Consider the following 25,611-nt stretch of genomic DNA (forward strand, 5'->3'; position numbering starts at 1 on the left):
TAACATTCCTAATATAGATGAAGTAGCTATGATTTTTACAAATGATGATGGTGAACCCCCATTTAAACGGGATATCAAGGTCTATCCTCGAGTTGATGGAAGTGATCTGATAAATATAAATAAATTAAGCCCTAATCTTGATCCAATGGTATATCCTCTATTATTTCCTTTTGGTGACCCTGGTTGGAAACCAGATTTAAAGGGCGTACAAGGGCAAATATCTCACTACTACAGTTTAAAATATTTAGATTAGCAATTCGTGAAAATGAATTCAACCCAATCCTTTTTGCTGGGATTATCACAACAATATATTGTTAATTCCTATTTACAGGTCGAGGCGAATAATTTAAATTTTATTAGACAAAATCAGCCAAAATTACGAGTAGATGAATATTCTGGATTAATGGACTACTTGGAAACAAAGTCAAACAATATAATTCCCGGCAAAGCAGTAATATTACCATCATCTTTTCAAGGTTCTCAAAGAAATATGCGAGAACGCTATCACGATGCAATGGCCATTGTGCTCAAATTTGGCAAACCTGATTTGTTTATTACTTTTGCATGCAATCCTAATTGGCTTGAAATTAAGGAAAATCTATTTCCCGGGCAAAGTCCTACAGATAGACCAGATTTAATAGCCCGTGTTTTTAAATTGAAATTAAATGAATTATTGTTCGATATAAATAAAAAAAATTTATTTGGTAAATCTATGGCTTTTATATATACAATCGAGTTCCAAAAAAGAGGTTTGCCTCATGCCCATATACTTATTATTTTAAACGATGATAGCAAAATTGAAACATCTCAAACTATAGATAAATTTGTTTGTGCCGAAATGCCAGATAAAATTCTCGATCCTAAACTTTTTCAGATTGTTACCCATTTTATGATACATGGTCTTTGCGGGATATTTAACCCCAAATCGCCTTGCATGGAAAATGGCATATGTACCAAAAAATTTCCGAAGGATTTTCAAATGGAAACAAGACCAAATATTGATGGGTATCCATATTATAAACGAGATAATGGTATTACAATTCTTTCCGGTAAACCTACGGATAATCGTTATGTTATTCCATATAATCGATATCTAATGTTAAAATTCAATGCTCATATTAACGTGGAAATTTGTACATCTATTAAATCGGTAAAATATATCTTTAAGTATATTTATAAGGGCTATGACTGTACTAATGTTGACATTAATGTTGCTTCAAATATAAATATTCATGACGAAATTAAATCACATTTAAATGCGCGATATGTGAGTGCATGTGAATCAATGTGGAGATTATTAGAAAATAATATGCATGACCGCTCGCACGCTGTTATTCGCTTAGGAATTCATTTACCTTTACAACAGCCAGTATATTTCACTGCTGGACATGAAAGAGATGCTTTATTGAGATCAGAAAATAAACATACTACTTTAACGGCATGGTTTGAGTTAAATAAGACAGATCTAAATGCTAGACAATATCTTTATGGGGAAATACCTTATCATTATGTGTTTACAAATTACCATTGGAAACTAAGAAAAAAACGATTAAATGTAATTTCGAGAATGTATTCCGTTCATCCTAATTCTGGTGAACGATTCTTCCTTCGATTATTATTACTTCATGTTTGCGGGGCTACAAGTTTTGATTATTTAAAAACTATTAATGGAATTTTAATGAGTACTTTTAAAGAGGCAGCTATTAAAAGAAATTTGTTATCAGATGATAAAGAGTGGGAATCATGCTTAGAAGAGGGATCAATATATCAAATGCCGTCACAACTTCGGAGTACTTTTGCCTTTATCTGCATTTTTTGTCAGCCTGAAAATCCTGCATATCTATGGAATAGGTTCAGATTTATGATGATTGAAGATTATTTGCGTCAATATTCAGAAGTAATTGCAATAAACATGGCTTTAATGGACATTGAAAACGTTTTTCTTGATCATGGTTTATGCTGTCAAAATTTTGATCTTCCTTCACCTACAAAAATCCAACCAAAACAACATTATGATGCCCATGTTGAAGCTGCTAATTCAATCGAGCGTATATCTAAATTAAACCGATTACAAAAATATGCTTTTGATTTAATTATACAAGCGATTGAATTAGAAAATATTCCAGAAAGATATTTCTTCGTGGATGGCCCTGGAGGTTCTGGTAAAACGTATCTTTACAATACCTTAATGTGTTATATAAGAGCAAAAAATCAAATTGTATTGCCTTTTGCAACCACCGGCATATCCACTATTCTTTTAAAGGGGGGAAGAACCATCCATAGCGGATTTAAATTACCTGTACCTATCTTTGAAACTTCTACATCCCATATGAATTTACATAGTTCGCTAGCTCTAGATAATAAAAATAGCAAATTGATTATTATTGATGAGGTCACAATGATGACTAAACACGCTTTGCGATGCATTGACCGATTACTTAAAGACATTATGAAAAATTCCCACCCATTTGGCGGAAAAGTAATTTTATTAGGTGGTGGTTTTAGACAGACTTTCCCAGTAGTGCCTAAAGGCTCCAAAGTTGATATTATAGAGTCCTGTATAAAAAGTTTATATTTATGGAGTCATTTTAAAATAATACATTTGATTGATAATATGCGTATTTCATCAGATCAAGTTGATTACAATGCTTGGTTACTTAAAATTGGAGATGGGCTATCACGCAGCAATTCTGATCTTCCTACAATTAGTGTTGAAATCCCACCTTATTTGCTTGAAAATGATTCATTAATAAAATGTGTGTATGGTAATTCTATAGAAATTGCTGATATAGATAGTCTTTCTACTAAAATAATATTAACCACCAAAAATAAAATTGCACTTACTCTCAACAACGATATCATTAATATAATTTCAGGCCCTATCAAACATTATTATAGTGCAGATTCCTTTGAAAGCGATAATAAGGATGATATAATGAATTTTCCACTAGAATTTTTGCATTCACAAACTCCATCCGGTATGCCACCTCACAAGCTATCACTTAAGGTTGGTACAATTGTTATGCTATTACGCAACTTGAGCCCAAAGAAAGGACTTTGTAATGGTACCCATTTAATCATACGACATTTACATATTAATTTTATCGACGCTGAGGTATTGACAGGCACTAATAAGGGTTATCGAGTTTTTCTCCCACGAATAGATCTAGCTCCAAGTGACTCTCAGTTACCATTTACTTTAAAAAGACGACAGTTTCCTATAATTCCCGCTTTTGTGATTACAATAAATAAAAGTCAAGGACAAACTTTTGATCATGTAGGCTTATTCCTCCCTGAGCCCGTCTTTGCCCATGGACAACTATATGTGGCTCTTACTAGATGTAAATCTCAAAATAATATGAAAATTATGATTTTGCCATCAGAATTACAAGGAAAAAACATTCACACAAAATATCGTATATAATGAAATCTTAAATTCATAATTTGTAAGAAATTTAAAAAAGTCACCAACTTTGTTATTCACCATCAAATCACCAACTTTTCATCATCTTCAAAAAAACCACCTTGAGCAAAGAAAAGAAAACTTCTTCACCATCGCTAAACCATCTTCCTCACCAAAAACAGTATATTCTATTTTATAATTTCAATTTACACGTTTTATTTCAGGTTATTTACAGCAAACTACGAGCAAGAAAATCACAACATCATCTTCAAAAACGAAACTACATTGAGCAAAAAAAAGAGAATTTCTTCACCATCGCTAAACCATCTTCCTCACCAACAACAGTATATTCTATTTTATAATTTCAATTTACACGTTTTATTTCAGGTTATTTACGGCAAACTACGAACAAGGAAATCACAACATCATCTTCAAAAACGAAACCACCTTGAGCAAAGAAAAAACAACTTCTTCACCATCGCTAAACCATCTTCCTCACCAACAACAGTATATTCTATTTTATAATTTCAATTTACACGTTTTATTTCAGGTTATTTACGGCAAACTACGAGCAAGGAAATCACAACATCATCTTCAAAAACGAAACCACCTTGAGCAAAGAAAAGAGAACTTCTTCACCATCGCTAAACCATCTTACTCACTAACAACAGTATATTCTATTTTATAATTTCAATTTACACGTTTTATTTCAGGTTATTTACGGCAAACTACAAGCAAGGAAATCACAACATCATCTTCAAAAACGAAACCACCTTGAGCAAAGAAAAGAGAACTTCTTCACCATCGCTAAACCATCTTCCTCACCAACAACAGTATATTCTATTTTATAATTTCAATTTACACGTTTTATTTCAGGTTATTTACGGCAAACTACGAACAAGGAAATCACAACATCATCTTCAAAAACGAAACCACCTTGAGCAATTCTTCACCATCGCTACCAACAACAGTAAATTCTATTTTATAATTTCAATTTACACGTTTTTTTTCAGGTTATTTACGGCAAACTACGAGCAAGGAAATTACAACATCATCTTCAAAAAAACCACCTTGAGCAAAGAAAAGAAAACTTCTTCACCATCGCTAAACCATCTTCCTCACCAAAAACAGTATATTCTATTTAATTTCAATTTACACGTTTTATTTCAGGTTATTTACGGCAAACTACGAGCAAGGAAATCACAACATCATCTTCAAAAACGAAACCACCTTGAGCAAAGAAAAGAGAACTTCTTCATCATCGATAAACCACCTTCCTCACCAACAACAGTATATTCTATTTTATAATTTCAATTTACATGTTTTATTTCAGGTTATTTACGGCAAACTACGAACAAGGAAATCACAACATCATCTTCAAAAACGAAACCACCTTGAGCAAAGAAAAGAGAACTTCTTCACCATCGCTAAACCATCTTCCTCACCAACAACAGTATATTCTATTTAATTTCAATTTACACGTTTTATTTCAGGTTATTTACGACAAACTACGAGCAAGGAAATCACAACATCATCTTCAAAAACGAAACCACCTTGAGCAAAGAAAAGAGATTGAAATCTCCTTTTTTAGGTAAAATTTTCTATATTATAAAATTTATTACATTATATTTTTTATATGGCTACAAATGCATATGTGTTGTAACCCGATAATCATCAACTCTTGAAGTATAAATATTTATTATATTTTCTTATAATTCATATCTTTGTCTCTTTTTTTCTATTTCTTCCTTCTTATTTTCATTCTTTTTTTCATTTCTTTGCTTCCCTAAAATCTATCTCCTACCTTCACGCGGTGGGGAGTGAACAGTAATTCTGACTAACAGGAGCTCTGGTAAATAATGTTAGTATTTAGGGTGCTAATAAGAGATATTGTTTCATTTTTGTAATTTAAAATATAAATTTCGAAATCACATCTCATAAAAAGGAAAATGTCTGATTCATCCATCATCAAATAAAGGTAAAATATATTATTCATCAATCATTGAATAAAATAGACAATTCCTCTCTCTTAGTCTTAATGGGTTGGAATTGGCCTGAAGGAGGAGGGGGAGGGGTAAAAAGAATTATCGTAAAAGAACGAATAAAATTCTCATCCCCGTCATTTTTGACGGGTTATCAACTAGTTAATTTATATTTGTTAATATTTATTCGTCATATTAAATGTATATTTGTTAATATTTATTCATCATTTATCGCATTTATCTACTAAGTTATTTTATCAATTAAATTCGATTTTAAGTTTTCCGGCGTAATATTTACTGATTATTTTCAAATTTTTAGTGGCGTAATATTTATCTACCATTTTCAAATTTCTAGTCAAATAATAATTATTTCTGAAACTTCTTGTCCAACAGGGAAAAAGAAATTGCAAGTCCAACGAGATAGAGTCTCTGCCATCAAGCAGTAACAGCTTAAGGAGTTAGAAGAGCCAATTATTTGCTATTACTGAAATATCACAATGGCCTGAAAGAAATATTTCCTGAGAAGCGAGAAAATTATTGGATACAATGCTTATACCAAATTTTATTTCTCATTAGAATGTATTATTTAATTATACAATTATTTTAAGTATTTCAAAAACATGACATTGACTTGATTAAGAAAATGAGAATAGTGGAGAGCATTTTATCAGAACTCAAGGAAATTAGGGCTAATGTTGATGAAGAATTTCATATTTTATTGTTGAGTCAAAAGCAGAGCTATACGTGTTTAATATTTGTCTCCCTCTACTTGTAGCAAGGCAAGCTCATCGTTAAAACATTAATATAGGATCAGTAGAAGAGTATATCTTAAATCAGATACATTTATAACCCAAATAAATGAATTTTTAATTCATCATGCAGCACTTAGTAATCTGCAAATAACTTCCACAAAAGCCTTCCCAACCTTTTTCAGATGGTGATAGAAAATAAAATATTTGTTAGATTTTTATTATGTATATGTTAAAGTATCTTATGATGCCTTACTTGCTGAATAACTATGTTTATAAGATTAACTATGGTTAATATAGTCCCAAAAAATGTTGTGGATGCTCTGCATTATTTCAAACACATTTTAGATAAAATTCCCAATGTATTAAAAGGGTTTCTTTTTTAAGAAGAATAACAGAGGCCTGGAGAAGTACCATTTGCAGGGCACGGCCCGGATTTTTTTTAAAGATTTTTTACGGCCTGACCTAAGTTTTTTAAAAAAAATTTCAGGCCCGGCCCGGCTTTTTAAAAAAAAATATTTAGGCCCGACTCGGCTTTTATTAAAAAAATTTTAGGCCCGGCCCGGATTTTTTTAAAATAAATTATATTTATTTTTGATTTTTATAGCTAATAATAACGATTTCAAATATAGGCTGTTTTAAAAAATACAGCCCGGATTTGGTGTTTTTTAAAATAATTCAGACCCTGCTTGGGTGTTTTTTTAAAAAAATTTCGGGCCCGGCCCGGGTATATTTAAAAAAATTAAAATAATGTCCGGCCTGGGGGCCGGGCCTGCAGATCTCTGAAAAACATACCAAGAAGTACAACATCTGAAAGTAGATTGAAAGATTTGGATCTTTTGAATATTCATAGGCATTTGACGACAAGCACGAAGATTGGATTTTACATTGTAAATTTATAACATACAAAATGCAATTATTCCTAAGAAACTTTTTGTGTAAAGGCTCAAAAAATTCAAATTTCTATTTTGGGTCATTTAAGTGATTCTTTACATATAATTTTTTTATAATTCACATTAAATTAAATTGTGTATTAGAAATAGTTATTAGTCCTAATAAATTTATGCTTGATATTTTTAAAAAACAATAATATATCTTAAAAAATTTTATTATCCCCCCCCCCCTCAGACCAAATTTTTGCGTACGCGCCTGATTTCAAATTAAATTTGATAACTTGATTTTATCTCATTTTTTATTTAAGATATGTAAGAATTAAAGCAAAAAAAGCTTTTGTGGAAGATAATAACATTTTTTCCTTTACAATACCCTAATATTTATTTCCATTTTTACCTTCATTAAATTTACTGAAATATAATTTTACACAAATATATTATCACTTTTTAAATTCTAATTTATTATTAAAGCCAAATTTTAAAATATTTTACCTAAAAAACTGGAAACAATAAGATTAATATAAAAGAATTTAAGTTTATTAAGTGTTTTGTTTTCATTCACATGATATTTGATTTAAAATCCTGTGCCTATTCAAATCTTATGAATTCTAATATTATAAATGTAAATGTATTAACAGACCATGCTGGAATGAAAGTTTATTAATGCTTTGTTAACATAAGATTTTATTCTAACTAATTTTATTATACATGCTTCACAATTATTATAAAGTAATGTAAGATTTAATAAAAATATTTTGTGATAAGAGTTTGGCTAGACTCTGGAGTAAATAATTCTTTTTCCACAATATTCTCTAGCTTTTTTAGTGAATCTTAATCCCTTAGATGTTTATGAGCATATTCAAGAAAAGTATAATAACCATTAAGAGCCTGATTTTTTGTAATTAAATGATCAGATATCTCTAGGTTCCCTTCGTCATTCTCGGAGCTTTCATAACCTTCTATAAAAAATAAGATTAATTAAAATTTTAAGTAATTAAACCTTCCAACTCTAATCTTATCTGATTACAAATATCCTGATCATCCAAAATTCCATGGCAGCTAGCATCATCATCGTGTAACGCATATTCTTCAAATATGGGATCAAATTCATCTTCTTCGTTGTCAGTTAGTGCTATATCATCCTTCGATTCCCAATCAAATGCCATAGACTTATCAAAAAATTTAGCTTCAATAAAACATTTTATGATTGTGGTACTTGTCACCTCACCCCATGCAAATTTTATAAGATAGAGGCTATCATAGAGTGTAAATCTTTTATAAAAAGAGCTGGTGTCATTTCCTTCCATCAATGTTATCATTTTTCTCATGATACCCTATCTATAATGACATTTAAAAGATCTAATTGCACCCATGTCCAAAGGTTGAATTAATGATATTGTATTACTGGTAAAAAAAATTAATTTTATATTGTTAAATGTTAATTTTGTTTTGTGACAAGATGCATTGTCACAAAACAATAAAATTTTCTTCATTAATGAGGAATCCCATTCTCTTAGGATATCTTCAAAAGTTGAGGTTGTCATCCAGCTGCTTTTATTGGAGTAGTATTTTACTGGTAATTTTTTATTTTTAAAGCACCTAGGGTTTTAAATTTCCCTACAACATATAACTTTTTATCAGATCCATCCCCATTTATGATAAATAGAACTGTGACCTTTTCCTTGTCTGGTTTGAAGCCCAGTGGTTGAGTTCCACTAAATTTCATTGTGCCCTTTGGCAATGCTCGGTAGTATAGTCCTGTGTCATCACAATTGTAAATATTACTCCTTTGATAATCTTTAATCAGAGATGGGAGTGTATTTCTGCTCCATTCATTTGCATTAATAATATCTGCACTCCCCTTTTCATTGCAAACATTATGGAAATTTATATTCTGTCTTTTCCTAAATCTCTGCAACTAGCTGCTAGTAGGAATGCCTATAATATATAATATATATTATAAAAAAAACTTATAATTACCTTCATTGAATGTTTGGCTAAAAAATATAGCTTTTTCTAACATCACTGGCCCATTTAGACTGCAATTTTTACTTCGCATTTGGGTAAACCAAACCAATAAAGCTTCTGTCTTTGGGTAACAACTCATTCTAACTCTTTTAGTTGTAGGAGGTTTATTCCTTAGAAATTGTGAGCATATATTTTCTTTATTCGCTATACGGTAGATTGTCGAGACGTGGCAATTGTAATTTGATGCTAATTATGTTTTTGATGTAGTGTTTAATTTATCAATTATTTCTTTTTTATGCTTCAGGGTTAGTGTATGGAATGTTTTTTTTACCATTTTTATATTAATTTCTGGCGTGGTAATGAATGAATGGATGGAAAAAGGTTAAATAAAAAAATGATGAATAATTTTTTTCGATAAATTTTTTTTATTTTTTCACTTATCCGATTAAATTAACGTTATTGTCATATAAATGGGACCTGAAAAATTTTGCAATTATCCGATATTTCGCAATTAACCGATTCGCAATTATAAATGTAATTTAACATTATACCTAATTATTATCAAAATCGTGGGGTTTTTTCGCATTTAAAAGTTTTTGCACTTAAGCGATATGCAATTAAACGGTTTTGACTGTATAATACAATTCATCGACCAAATCTATATATTACAAACAATCATACACATTGTTTTTCAAATAAACTATCCTTTTAAATGTAATTTAAAAGGTTTAGATATTTTAGCAAGCCCATAATGCCATAATAATTAATTCATTGTAAATAATGGAGGTTTTAATTGAATTTATTAACTAAAAAATAAATTATTTATATTCACAAAATATCGATAGTTGGTAGTAGAGATAAATTAATTTAAGTTATCCTTTATAAATTCTTTGAAAAGAGTATCAATAAATAAATAAGTGAAAATAATGATAGAGAAACACCGCCGCCGAAGGCGGCGATTTTTTTAGGGGGGTAGGCAAAGATTTTTGAAGGGGGTTTGCATCCAGTGAAAATCCTGTCATGTAAACGCTGCGCTTACGACATATCAGCTGCTCTGTCGTTTAATGTCGTGGTGTGTTTGTCGTGTCGCTGTCTCTCTCTACTGTGATTGCACCCTAAGGCTAACGAATTCATTATTTTTAAAATGTTTACATCTCAAATTTTACATCTGTCATATTTCAAGCTTCTTATTCACTAATACTATTTTAAAAATATTTAATTTCCTATTTATTTTATTGGGTTAGGATATAAAGAGGACTTACATATTTATTTTATAAATAAGGTAATTTAAAAAATAAAATATAAAAACGGAAGTGGGACTATAAGTATTTAAAGAAACACGCAAAATTATTTTTGTTATTAGTTTCGAATTTTCAGTTTTAAATCGATAACAATTTATAAATAAATTAGTAAATATATATTACATTACATAAAAAGGTAGAATTGTACTTACATAATATTTATTCACTAATGTATATACAAATCTTATTAAATATAATTTTGTAAAAAAAAATTAAGATAGATAGAAAATCATTATAAAGTTTCATAACAAGATAAGAAGGTTTAGTTCTTGCACATAATTAATCTTAAAATATAAATTATTTGTTAATACCATAAGGAGGGGCAATTATTAAAAATTTATAAATTATTTTTTATAAATATAGGAAGAATTATTTATTAATTATTGGAAATTAAATATTTATAATAAAAACAAATACATCTATGGCCTTATTATTTTCGTTCTTTCCGCTTTGGCTTTTTTAGTTTGATTAGGTTTTTTGATCCTAAAGGTTTTACTATAGCTAATTGACCACATGTTGAGGTAATTAGTTTTCCATTACTATTTTCTTTTAGTATTTTCAACAGAATTTCCTTATATTCAGCATCTGTCATCTCAGCCCAGCTCTGATGCATGGGCGATATATCTAATGCTTTTGGGACCCAACCCACATATGGCTCTTTCGAAGTCTTTTTCCTGTATTAAAACAATAACATTTATTTTATTTATCATTATATGTAAAGGAGTTTTTTTCAATCAAGTTTTGTTTATAATACATGATTTATGCTTTCACAATTATTGCTGGTGTAGTAGGGTGATAAAATAATTATATTTTTTAAAGGTAAATATACCATATTATATAATTTATCTATTAAATGATTATCTAAATATTTTACAAATTTTATATAATTTTTATTTAAGCAAAATTGTTTTAAATTATAAATATTTTTTAAAATATTTTATCGGTTAATAAAATATTATTTCATCTTTACTGTAAATAAAATTTATAAATATGTTTCAAATTTTTTTTTCAACTCCTTCGTTATTAGTTAAAAAAATGTATTAAATTTTCTTTAATGTGTTTAATACATAAAAGATGTGCTGAATTTATAAAATTTTTACGCAAGGCCGATACCATCTTCAATTCTCCGTCACTCCCAAAAATTAAATTATTAATAGATATACGATTTTTTTAAAATTGATTCAAGGTGGGAGAAAAAAATTATTAATGTTGAAATATAGGTCCTAAGAAAATTGGGTGATTGTGTAAACGGTGAGTTTTATGCATTTGTGTTTATAAACGGTGCATGTGATAAACAATTCTCCTAAATTATAAGTTTTATCTATACTTATAATGCTAGGATTATTATTTGAGCATATATATAATTTTATCTATCAGGGTCGTGGCTAGCCTTTACAATCTTAGGGGCTCAACTAAAAAAAATAATGGCGGTAAGGGGGGCGGGTTTCGCCCGTGTTTTATATTAATATATAATACATTTTGAAGATTTGCTAACTTGGAGCAATTATTCTGAATTTCATATATTGTCATTTATCATATTATGCATACAAAATAAACCAGCATCTAAATATTTAAAATAATACATGACATTTCTAAATATAATATTTTTTAATACAAAATCTATTACAGTATAAAATATTTTCCCTTAAAAAATTTGCGTCTAAAGAATTATAAGTGATCATCATCTCTTATGGCGTAAATTTTGAGGATTCATGCCTTGATATATTGTAGGCAAATAAATACCAGGGAGAACTCCAGGCCAATCTCTCAGATTGCCTTTTGTACACTTCAAAAGTGATTTTTAAATTCATCAGTAATATTCATAAAAATTTAGAAAGAAGTGTAAATATACTTTTCAACCAGTGGCGTAGCTAGGAATTTTCCTTAGAGGGGGTCCATACATAAATTTAGTAGATTATTCTCAATGACTTTATAATAATACTATCCAGAATAATTTCAATAGTAATATAATATCCTTCCACGAACATCAAAACCAGAAAAATATAAATATTATTGGTATTTATTTGATATAAAGTCACCACTTATAAGTCTTTTGAACGTATATTCTAAAAATAAATTTTTGCTCTGGGAGGGATCCAAACCCGAAAACCACCCCCGTAGCTAGCCACTACTTTCAACTAGTTTATCATATGTCTTGTTGATTCAAAAGTGACCTGATAATGACATTTCTGTGAGATTTGTCTCACATCCTCCATGGAATGAGACTAAAAGTTTTTGTTGTTGGCTAAAGAGTGAGATAACTTCAGCATTATGTAGGTGATGATATAATTTGTCATTCTCTAAGAAAAACTTGGCACATTTGACTCTAAGGTTTTTTTAACCCATGATCGCCGATATAGGACGTTGGGTAGGTTTTGCATTTAAGGTAATTATAAATATCATTGATAACATCGAGATTCACTATATATATTTTTATATATGTTACTTTTTGGATGTATGTTTTCACAAATTAGATAAATAACATTAAAATTCGATTCAAAATGTAAATTCGAAAATTAAATTTAATATCAAAAATTAAATTTACAAGAATTTCAGTAATACTAAAAAAAAACTGCATTATCATATAACTCTCCCTATCAATTTACATTGTAATTAAGATCTTTGTTATTAATCAACTCCCTCCTAAACACTATTTATCAAAGGGGGAGTTAATCTATCATAGTGATTATTTAACTCAGATGTATGTGATAAGGGGAGTTAATGAATCACGCTACAGCAGGGCCGTAAAAAAATTTTTGGAAAAAAAAATCCGGGCCGAGCCGGGCCGTGCAAATGGTACCTCTACAGGTCCCTGATTATTGTACTGATGAGGAAGGTTAATGGGTTCCATGAGGGCCGCGATCGCCGATACCACTTTCGGGTAAAGTGTCGATAGGGGGCGTCTCCTCGGTGTCGCAATACGGTGCGAATACCCTATATAGGCCCGTGATGAAGTAAGTGATTGAGGATACCTAGCATCTCCAGGGCGATGTCTTTTTCGATACTCATCTACTGTAGGAAATATTTATATTGAATGAGTTGGTAGAATCTGAGGCACGACTTATTGTCTTTATCTACTTCTGTTGATTTTGTGGAGTAGTTGATGTCGATTCTATGTTATTTTATCGACTGGCATGAACAAATTGTTTTATCCTTGTTATGATTCTCACCTCCCAAAAATAAGATAGGGAAGAAATTAATTTATGATAAACATCGAGTCATACACAACAATGATGAAAGATCGTAAGAATTCAGAATCGAACTCCACCATTAAAATTAGATAAATGTCCGAAGCGGCATGAAAGCAAAGATGAAAGCTATGAAAACAAACCTAGCAGCAGCCCTGGTAGTCAAGACTTCCGACGCTCCAAAATCGAGTGCGGATGGCAGAAGAGACTTTAGGAACTCACTGATTAGCTGGAGGCTTCCTGCCTCTCTTGGGTCTATTGATCTTGGATTTTGGGGTATAGTTCATATCAAAGTCAAGGTTGTGTGGAGAATGCGTAATTTTGTGAAATGTGGGGTTGGTTTGTTTGGGCTGTGGCGTTCCCAATCCTCGCTTGTAATTTGGGACTGGGGTACGGAGAAAAGAGTGTTCTATTGGTAGCGGTAGCGCCCCCCCCCCCTACGAACTTGTACATTACCGATCGCGGCTCTCATTTCGTCTGTTCCAATGCCAAAGTCGCAGATTTTACATAGATTTGAGCTTCTGGGGCGATGTCTCTAAGGAATTTATATAACATATCATCCTTGAGTTCTTCAACCACGATTTTTAGGGAAGGGAATTCATAAACATCTCTGGTTTTTAATTGGTAGCCAGGGGTTTTTCCGCTATGCAGATTGCATTAATGGTGCTTGACAATTTTAATCAATTGATTTTATCCGTTTCATTCATTATATTGAGGGTTTTAAGCTACTCCTCCTTCTGGGAGCATAAACTCCATAGAATCTGGCGTGAGATCAATAACGAGGAGAGGTAGATCGACCGTTTTTTTGGGACGAAGATTGGGAGACTTGTGAACGAATGTGATTGGATGATCATTTTGGACTCTTTTTTAGTTGTCACACTCCATTTGATTGAGCTTTACCAGGGTCATTTCTATTTTTAAACTTAGGAGAGTGTCTTTGGCATTAGTCTCCATCTGGATTTCGAAAAAAGGACATTATGAAATCCGCCTATGAATCCGAAATATAAGGCTAAAGAAGTTTTTGCCCAGAACGAGAGAGAAAGATAAGCCCCCGCCCCGAGGAATGAAAACGATGCTCCTACATTCGAAGACAATACAAATTTCAAACTTCCTACGACAGAGCAGTCGTTCGACACACGGGGAGAGTCGATTATAATAAGCAATATATTCTCTAACAAAGTGTCCCTGTATGAGGCCACTATAATGGCCCCGTCAGCGCCGACGGTCGACAGCGCATCCATCAGCTAGTTCCACAAGCTGTTACGACTGATGAGCATCTACACTACAGACAGCCTAGATGTAAATTTACAAGCTAGGCTAGATCCCCTTTTACCTTCAAGCCCTATCAAACCCCATTTAACGAAAAATAGGTTTAGAGGGTTCGCGAATTCGACCCTACGTTGTTCGATATAACCCTCGATCTGTCAATAAACACGATGAGTGACACCAACGAGGAACAACCCCTGCTCCCCGAGGAACATTAACCCCCCCCCCCTTAACCACACAATTTTGTTTTATAGATATACATTATACGTTACAGACCTTTACATGGTAATTTAATTTATGGATTAGGATTATAGATCTATGGTATTAGACATTGAGAAAAAGGTTACTAATAAAGGAACCTGATTAATTTAGGTATTAGGAAAAGGCTTACATATAAAGGAACCTGTTTAATAAGACGTAATTATAAAAATTACTATGGGCTGGACTATCAGCCATAGTCTCCATAGAGCTTGAATATGAGAATGAGTGGGCCTATGAATTAGAAACCATAATTCCCCTCTCTATTAGGAAGATAATTAGAATCGATGTTGTACATCGAAGATACTCATAGGTAAGCACCAAGTTAAGCGATAACGGATTGTTCAAGGACCGTTCAATGTTTAAAGTCTTGTGAACTGTCCATGTGTGTACGATTGGTGGCAATGGTGGGTGCAAAATTGGTTAAAGTGTCCTCATTGACCGTTCAAAGTTTAACGATTGGGACCACCAAGGTTTGCAACTGAATGAGGATGTTTTGGATTGGATAAAGAAGGTGGGTGAGAGGTGTAGTGATTAGCTACTGAATCATGGGGATTGACAGACAAGAATAATCAATTCACATCATATGGTGGAGGAAAGTTCGAGTGTGGTGAGGATTATGGAATGGGATGAAGATGTTTATGATTGTATTATTATAATGTTTTTATCGGATCTAATTTATATATATGGCTTATTTGATTGCAATAATAATTGCATGAAGTCCAAGTTATATATATAATCTTTAATATATATAACTATGTATAAAGTATTTATGTTAATGAGATCTATTTAAATGAATATAATAAACTAATCCAATTTTATATAAAATGAAAAACGATTAAATAAAATAAATAATCTGAATTAATCCCTGTTTAATTGTTATTTTTAGTGTTGTTAAATGGTTGGTTTTTTACGACCCACAACCCGAACCGAAGTCGTAGAAATCTGCTCAACCCTGAGCCAGGGTTGAAAAATTGACCACGACCCAACCCGATCCAATGGGCCTGTTGAGCCGACCCATTTGGTCGGCTTGTTGGGTCGGCTTGCGTTAAAATTTGTCATAATCGTCATTTTTAAGTTTTTTCTAATTTTTTTGAAGCAAATAGGTAAAAATATATATTGTAAACATGTTAAATTAAATTTTCAATGAATATGTACCTTAGAAAAGTGACAATTGCATAATCGTCATCTTTAAATTTTTTCGAATTTTTTTGAAGCAAATAGTTAAAAATATATATTGTAAACATGTTAAATTAAATTTTCAGTGAATATGTACCTTAGAAACGTGACAATTGTCATAATCTTCATTTTTAAGTTTTTTCGAATTTTTTTGAAGCAAATAGGTAAAATATATGTTGTGAACATGTTAAATTAAATTTTCAGTGAATATGTACCTTAGAAACGTGACAATTGTCATAATCGTCATTTTTAAGTTTTTTCGAATATTTTTAAATTAAATAGATAAAAAAATATATTGTAAGGATGTTAAAAAATTTCAAATAAATTTTTATAGCCAGGCATAGGCAGGCGGGAGAAAACTCACCCAATGCTGACCTTTAATTTAAACATCTATTAGAAAAATCTAGAGGTTTAGGAATATTTTTCTTAAAATATTGGCCGTGATAAAAATCGGCTCAAATCGAGCCGTTTAACAACACTATCGCTAATATTTGTAGAATCTAACTGGCGATTAATAGAACAATAATTGCCCTTTAAATATAAGTAATATGATTTGAATCCCATATTATACCAAATATATCGACGTTCGATATTTGTAGAGCTTCATTTGCGTAAATTCAGAAAATGAGAAACATATTACTTTATATGATATATAGGAAATATTTATCGATCAATTTAATTTAAAATTTTTAAAAAAATTAACAAAATTTGTTTTTTAAAATCAAAATGCAAGTGAAGCAAATATAACAGTTATAATTTATATATAAAAATTGAATAATTTTGGTTATATTTTGGACATATAAAAGTAAGGATCTTAAGGTGATTACGAAGCAAAAAAAATATAAAAACAAATCTTGATCTTTGGAATCCAATTAAAAGTTCGGATCGTTTTTTACGACATAACCGAAGATTTAATTTAGAAAAGTGGTCAATTTGTAAAAATTAATGTTACTAAATTACTAAAAAAAACGCCGAATATTTTGCGTTTTTAAATATTAAAAACGAAAAATAACATTAACATAATATATATGGGAAACGTGTCATAAATGGCCATGTTTGAAGACTAGCCACTTTAACTATTATCTTTTCGACCGATTTCTCCCAAAATTTGTCAAAATGTGTATTTTATGATATGTACCTTACCTATTGAATAGAGCAATCCAATAAAAAAAATTTTAAATAAGCTATTTTTAGTACTTCTTTCTGGAAAAATCTCGTTACACATTTTTTTGTTTGGTGAAAAAATTACTAATTTAGATTATTGTTATTTTATATTAATATTATCCTTAGGCATTCAGCATTATACGCACAAAAAATTATGGTTTCAAGTTTTATTTAATAGGCATATGTAGTGTTGTTAAATGGCTAGATTTTAGCCGATTTTTAAAAACGGCTAACTCAAAATTATAGCCAGGAAAATATTGCTTAATTGCCGAGATTTCGCCAATAGATGTTCAATACTATGTGCCATCTATGAGCAAAATCTCTAGGCTTGCATAATATTTTTCTGGATAAATTATTGAGTTAGCCGTTTTTAAAAATAGGCTCAAATCGAGCCATTTAACAACACTAGGCATATGTATTGACTGGCCAAAATTCTATATTCATATAGAAATGAAAAGCTCGCTTTAAATATATTTGGTACAAAATCAAATGATGAACAAATTAAACTGGCAAATGATGATATATTCATTAATAACAGATAAACATTATTAATATCTACTAAATTTAATATTCCTAAGAAAACCTTAAAGGTGAAGAGTGGATTAATTGTCTGCAATTTGAAAACTGGTATCATACTCAATGTACGAATAACAATGATTTATTTGTTTGTTATGTATGTAAATAGTGATACTATTGTTTCATTTATAAATTAATAAAATGGTTTTCATTATTGTTAATAATTCCCTAAATAATTTAATACATCATAATGATAAAATTATTGAAAACAGTTAAGATAATTATTCATAAATTCAAAATAAATAGTGATTAATTGAAATAAGAATTTTTAATAAAAAGATAATTAAGATATAAATTGATAAAGTATAATCATTAAATGAATATTGATAAATTTATATGTTAATACTAATTGCATTATTAAATTTTTATATGCCTAAAAAATGAAGAAATATATAAGATAGGTTTTTTGCAATCATTTCATATAATTCTTAAATAATTTATTATGGCCAGTAAACAATGTATTGACTGGCTAGAAAAACACTGTCACAAAACTTCATCTTCTACCTCATAAACTATTATAGAGCTTTTATTAAATTTTATTTTAAAGAATCTTATAATACCTTTTTTCACAAAAGCTTAAATATATATTTAACAATATATGATTATTTCAGGGATGTGAACCAGGACCCTAACCCTGAACCCTCGTATTTTGGCTGAACCCGACATATTAAAAAGTGAAGGGTTCAAATGTTCAGGGTATTTAAAAAAATTTTAATTTTAAAAAATAATGTAAAAATATAAATTTTATTAATTTTTTTCGTAGAATCATTTATTTTATATTCGTGTTTTTTTTCGTTTTTCTTCCTGGACTTCATTTTATTTATTTAGAGATTGATACCATAAATTTAAAACTATAATTGATAAAGCAAGGGATGTTGTAAAATATTTAAGAACTCCCACAATTGTAAGAATATTAAAATCTATGAAAAGGCAAATGACAATATTAGATTGCACAACAAGTTCGTCTTCTATTTGTATGATGTTAGAGCGATTAATAAGTTTGAAAGATTTCTGTAATGATTTTATTATAGGAGCATGTGAAGCCATTTTGTCAGAAGATGATTGGAATCAAATAAAACCTTACTAGTATGTTGGTTCCTTTAAAAATAACTAGTTTAGATTGCAAGCAGAACAGTTATGTTTATCGGATTTTTATGGCATATGGATAAGATGTCGATTAGAGTTAGAAAGATTTACAAGTTCTTTTTCTTATGAAATATTAGAAAATATGAAAATTAGAGATCAACAATATTTACAAAATAGTGTTGTATATGCTTCAATATATTTAACCCTCGATATCAAGTTTTATTAAGTATTGAGCAAAAATAAATTGCTATAGACCATCTTGAGGATTTATGGCATACCCAAAACTCTATTATTTACAATATATTGGAGCTACGACAATATCTACTGGTTGTAGCGATAACAATGATAATGATAGCAATATTGATGATCTGGAAATTTTATTATTAGATAGAGAAAAAAAAATGAAATTATCATCAGATAGAAAGGAGCAAAAAATATCTATTGTATCTTTAATAGAAAAGTTCTCGGAAGTTAAGAGAAATATTTACAAAATAGAGTTGAATATATCGTTACATAAATATATATAAAATAATTATATATATATTTAATTTTGATAAATAGGAATATAGAACAATTAAGGCTAGGCTTAGTGTTGTGTAACGTCTCCCAATCCCTACATTTTGTCTAATTAGTTTTAGGCGATTTTTCGGTTAGGCCTAATTAGGTATAGTTGATTTTTAAGCTAATAACACTACTTATAAATGTCGGACAATTTTATACAAACGTATGGAGAGACTTTAATTTATAATAATTTTTTTATAATTTTTCAAAATATTTGTAAATTTAAATTGTAAGAAATTCAAAATAAAATCTTCTAAAATTTATAGGGTTTAGCCTTTAATATATATAGATTTTCATTATAAATTATTAAATATAAAAATTTTTTGGCGATCATATGAAATTCCCAGGGTAGATTCTCTTCAGAATAGATCTTAAAATCAAATTTATCAAGGAAATTAAAAACACGCATTAAAATCAGATCAGAGAGCTACAGGCCTGGCCTTAAACCTGATTCGATGCCTGGGCCGAAAATTTTATTTTTTAAAAATACATGTGCTGGGCTAAAAAAAAATTTTAAATACCCGGGCCGGGCCATATATTTTATAAAAATCATTTTTATAATTTTAACAGGCAGAATTTTTTTTAAGATTTTTATTTCCTTCCATTTCGTCAAAATCAAAAAATAAAAATGTTTTAATAATATATTAAATAAAATAACAAAATTTTCGAATGTTTTCTATTCTTAAAAAAACAAGCCAGATGCCGTCATATAAATTCTCGGAACACCCTTGAATAAAAAAAAGGGAAAAAATAATCTTAAGTAGTCTATTTATAAAGTCTAGAATTTTTGAATAATAAAAGAATGTTTTATATACTTTCAAAATATTAAATTTTTTTTACTTATTTTTTTTACTTAAAATATATAATTTTTTTACTTAAAATTTAATAAACATCAACACTCATCTTCATGAGTCTCAAATCACCAGACATCCCCAAAACAAAAAAAAAATAACCCCACTTCAACAAAAAGCCTCATTGATTTCCAAGAAAATTGACAGTCTTAATATCAAAGGGGCCCTCAAACTCATTTCAACCAATGACACTCTGGCGGAATCCAATTTAGATACCTTAATTGAGCTTCGATCAAAGCATCCCACAACAACATTTATGATAATATTGCCCCAACCCTACTCCCATTGTGCAGCAGACCAGGAAGAAGTAAGGAAAGCAATCCTATCTTTTCATCGGGATTCGGCTCATGGTCTAGATGGGATTAGACCAAAGGTTTTACAGGACATTACCTCTCCTGTGATCTGTACACAGGTTTCAATTCTCACTAAAATCACAAACTTAGTCAACAAAATCCTAAATGGAGACGTACCCAGCTTTATTACCCCATTACTCTTCGGTGCCAGACTCATCGCACTCCAAAAACCAAACAAGGACATTTGGCCCATCGCCATTGGTTCAACTTACCGTAGATTGGTCGCTAAATTAATCGCATCTAGAATCAAACACGATGCCGCACACATTCTAAGCCCCTACCAACTTGGTGTAGGGATACCTGGTGGGTGTGAAGCTGCTGTGCACTTAACAAGAATTCACATTGAAAATAACCCAAAAAACGAATCCCTAGTAAAAATTGACTTCTCTAATGCCTACAACACTCTTTCGCGCAACACGTTCCTACATTCAACTTGCTTCCATTTCCCCGCTTACACCAAATTTCTTTTCTCTTGCTACCAATCACCAACAAGCTTACTCAACAAAGAAAAGATACTTTCTGTCGAGGAACAGGGTGACCCTCTCGGATCCCTTCTCTTTAGTCTTGGGATCAATGACATGATAAAATCAATAAACTCTTCATGTACTCTATCGCTCCACGCTTAGTATATTGATGATAGAATCTTGAGTGTTCCCTGTAGTGAAATCGCCAAAGCAGTCAACATAATTAAGGAAATGGGCACAGCCATTGGACTTTCGCTTAACCAGAGCAAATCTGAATTCTCACATTTAAATTCTAATGCTCCCACACCCACGATTTCAAATTCACATCAAGCGTTGAATTAACACATCTAGGATCGCCTGTAGGAGGACACGAGGCAATAAGCACCTTTCTTCATTCCACACTCGACATACTCCTTAAACTGGAGGACATCTTTACACTTCTTCCATCACACAAGTCCTTTTTTTTGCTAAAAAATTTCTTTTTTATACCAAGGATTCTTTACGCACTTCGGTCAACACCAATTTTTAAATATCCTATTCCTCTCCAAACTTACGAAAAAGGAATAAAGGACTTAACCGAAAAAATAGTAAATATCAGATTCAACGAAACAGCTTGGGCCCAAGCAACTCTTCCAACCAAATTTGGTGGTCTCGGCATCAGATCTCCACATGACTTAGCAATAACTACTTTCATATTGAGTAGTCTCTTGACAAAGCCAATAACCACCTCCCATAATTCTAAAGAAGACCTTTCCTTAATCGTGGCTATGGATATTTGGAAAACAAGGATCAATGCTGATTCTCATCCCCCCACAACCCATAGACAGAAAGACTGGGATGCAACAGTGGTTGCTCGCTGCGTTGAAACTCTCTTATCTAGCATGCAATCTACCGACCGCACCCTATTCTCTTCCCTGCTCAATGGTACGGGACATGAGTTTCTTGAGGCCATCCCATCTACCAATCTTCAGCTTCAACTATCCAACAATGAATTTACCCACGCCATCGGCATTCGTCTAAATTGTTCCATCACTCACCCTCACATCTGCTCAGGGTGCAACTCGCTAGTTGACTCGAAGGGTAGACATAGTTTACATTGTCGCTCCTGCAATGGACGATTCATCAGACACAAGCAATGTAATACAATCATCCAACATGCACTGAAATCCGCCCAAATTCCTTCCACTCTAGAACCACAGGGTCTTTTTAGATCTGACGGTAAACGTCCTGATGGGATCTCTCAAATCCCATGGAGGAGAGGCCAACTTTTGGTATGGGACTATTCCTGTATTGACCCCTTGGCCCCATCCAACCACGCCATCAACATCCTTGACCAGAAGGAACAACTTAAAACTTCTAAATACACAGAAATAATGAACGATCATTGCTTCATCCCAATCATATCAACCACTCTTGGCACCTTCGGCAAACTCGCCTTAGCATTTTTCAAAAACTTAGGATCACAAATCAGCAAACTCTCAGAAGAACCTCGAGAGGGTTTTTTTCTTCGTCAACGATTATCCATAGCGATTCTCAAATCTAATTATATCAGTTTCAATGGTAGTCTTCTAGCCAAAGAGCTATCCTAGACAACACTTACGTCCCTTTTTCATTTTTGTTTCCCTGCGTCACACCATCTCCGTTCTTTTTTTTTAATAGTATTATTATATATTTTTCAAACATTTTTAAATATATTAAAACACAAAATATTATATTTTCGTTTTTTTTAATATTTTATATTATTTATTATTTGAAAATTGAAAATAAAGGATTTATATAAATATAATATTTTTATTACTTTTAAAATATAATATTTTATCCTTACTCTTATAAATTAAAAAAATTTTTTTTACTTTTTATTATGGATCAGGATATTTTCACTCCATCTGACAAATCTTTTTTGGATGATTCCCCATTTGAAAATTCAAGTCATTCTCAATTTGGTGAAGATTTTCAGGTAAAATTATATTTCAGTTAGCTAAAGTGACTGCTACATAAAATCCTGACCCATATATAAATCATACAAATGATATTTTTTTAAAAAGATATTAGATCAAAGTTTGGTTCCGCTGAAATCTTCCAATGATTCTTGTGTCAAAAATTTTTTTGGAAACACCGAAAAAAGGGAATAGAAAATGTACTTTGTGTAACAAAACCTATCGCATAAGTACATCAACAAGTAAATTTTTTTTAATATACAAAATACGTAAAATTATTAGCATAAAAATTTTTAACGAATGATTTAATTAAATATATTTTTTTTACATTGTTGTACCTTTGTTTTTAAGTAATAAAATATTAGTGTTGTAAAAGGGCTAAGCCGAACTCAGCCAGTTTTTGAGTAGAAAAATGACTCAGAGACAAGCTGGCTCAATAAGCCATATGAGTTGGCTCAGGAGTTGCTCAAGCCGACTTTTCAACCAAAATTTACTTTTGATTAATATTTTTTAAAATTATAATTATGTAGAAATAGTGTGCCATCGCTATTTTGAGTGAAAAAATTTATTCAGAACATGAGTGTACTAGCTAAATTAGGTTGCTCAAATATTCTTTATAACTACAAGTAAATATATTAAACACCCCTGGCCCGATACCTATTTTATAAAAATAATTAAGTTCGGGCTTAATAATTTAAAAAATTCAAACCGCGCAGGCAGGGGGCGGACTCGCTACTATACGGCCTCGTGGGCATTCTTTTATAACGGCCTCATTTGTTCCCTTAAATGGTTTCTTCGAATTATATAATTTTTATAACTAACGATTTACATTTTTTAAAAAAAAGAATAGTATGACACGATACTTATATATTTTGTTTAAAATTGATCATCTAAAATCATATTCATTGCACATATATATTTTGTATTAGATATACAATGAAATATATAGCACTATAAAATAAAATATACATGTTAAATATAAAATACTTACTCAATAAAATCAATTATATCAGAGTTGTTAACAGATACTTTTTAAATGGATCTAGATATGGATACATCGTCTGAAAATTTATCTAGATATAGATACAATTTTTCTTTTATATATAGTGTTTACAACGGTCCGGTCCCTTTTTTCTAAAATAAGATCGGACTAATGGACCGTTAAGTCAAATGAGACCGGACAGTGGGACTATCGGTTCTGTCCGGTCGGTCTCATATAAGTTTTTTTATTAAGCTATAAAAGTTTTTTCTGGCAATTTTGCTAGTATGAATATAACATGACTCATTTTATTTAGGTAATTGTTTAGAATTTTTTTTTCGAAAGGTATTATAAGTGAACACTTTAATATTAGGATTTATGTATTCAATCATTTCCAAAAATTTAATATAGTAAACTTTTATTTTCTTTAATCGGTCTTTGGTCGGACCGGATCATAGGACCGTGTTGTGGAACCGGAACATCCCATAGGACACAAGAACATGAGGGACCGACTTAGACCGGACCGACGTCCGACCGGACCATTGCAAACACTATTTATATAGTTTGTATAATCTTAAATTAGATTCTATTGTAAAAATTAATGAAATGAACTAAAAATATTGACTCGTTATCATATTTATCAAAATATAACTAAAATAATGATTTTTAGATTTTAATATTGCTGTTAAACAGCTCGTTTTGAGCAGATTTTAATTTAATATATGAAAATATATGATTATAAATAATTATTTATTTCAGTAATAAAATATTTTCAAAATTTTGGTCATTAAAGCACCCTCGTTTATTTGTAAAGACATTTTTAGCTATACTAATAAGTCCTTCGGCGCTTAAAAATACTAAAATCTCGACATTCATTTTTGAAAAAATAATTAAAAATTTGCTGAGTATCAAAATTTAAATCATTAAACAATCATATCTGCTGCTATGGGTTGCTGAAAAAATCGGCCAACAACTGTATGTCGGCAAATTATATTTTTTGTGGAGCTAATGTTTTGATTATTTTTATAAATGAAAGATTTTCAACAATTGAAAATGGCTGAATGCCAGCTATAATAAAATCAGTTATTAAATCATCAAGAGTGGTATCTTTGCAAAAATATCAGATCAGTGGACAATGATCCTAGTATAATATTTTCCTTAATAGATTTATTCTCCTTCCCCTTTTTAATTTTCATAATGTTTTACAGTGTTGCAACTTGCAAGTTGAGGTAATGCTAACTAAAATTTTCATATTTTTTGGTAGACATGGCAGATATATGTTTTCATTATTTTGAAATATTTTTTAAAATATGCTCTATAAGTCTTGGATAAACAATGTCGGAACTTGTTGATGCTTCATTGATTATTACTTCTTTCTCTTCCTCTTTGTCACTATTTAATCTAAAAAATTTTTAAAAATTAGTATAATAAAATAAAATTAACCAATTCTATT

General features: G+C 30.6%; 2 protein-coding genes across 2 annotated transcripts; both read left to right on the forward strand.

The window, feature by feature from the left end:
• The first annotated feature begins 265 nt into the window (after positions 1 to 265).
• LOC135926823 (uncharacterized) lies at positions 266 to 3,424 on the forward strand. Its single transcript, XM_065462753.1, has one exon. It carries the CDS (start codon positions 266 to 268, stop codon positions 3,422 to 3,424), a length of 3,159 nt encoding a protein of 1,052 aa, XP_065318825.1.
• Positions 3,425 to 15,391: 11,967 nt separating this feature from the next.
• Positions 15,392 to 22,831, forward strand: LOC135926824 (uncharacterized). Its single transcript, XM_065462754.1, has 3 exons — positions 15,392 to 15,458; positions 20,545 to 21,403; positions 21,574 to 22,831. The coding sequence occupies exons 1-3, from the start codon at positions 15,392 to 15,394 to the stop codon at positions 22,829 to 22,831; spliced, it is 2,184 nt and encodes a 727-aa protein (XP_065318826.1).
• Positions 22,832 to 25,611: the final 2,780 nt, after the last annotated feature.

The sequence above is a fragment of the Gordionus sp. m RMFG-2023 genome, chromosome 3 (genome assembly GCF_954871325.1).
Source record: "Gordionus sp. m RMFG-2023 chromosome 3, tfGorSpeb1-WG-v2, whole genome shotgun sequence".
Taxonomy (NCBI): domain Eukaryota; kingdom Metazoa; phylum Nematomorpha; class Gordioida; order Chordodea; family Parachordodidae; genus Gordionus; species Gordionus sp. m RMFG-2023.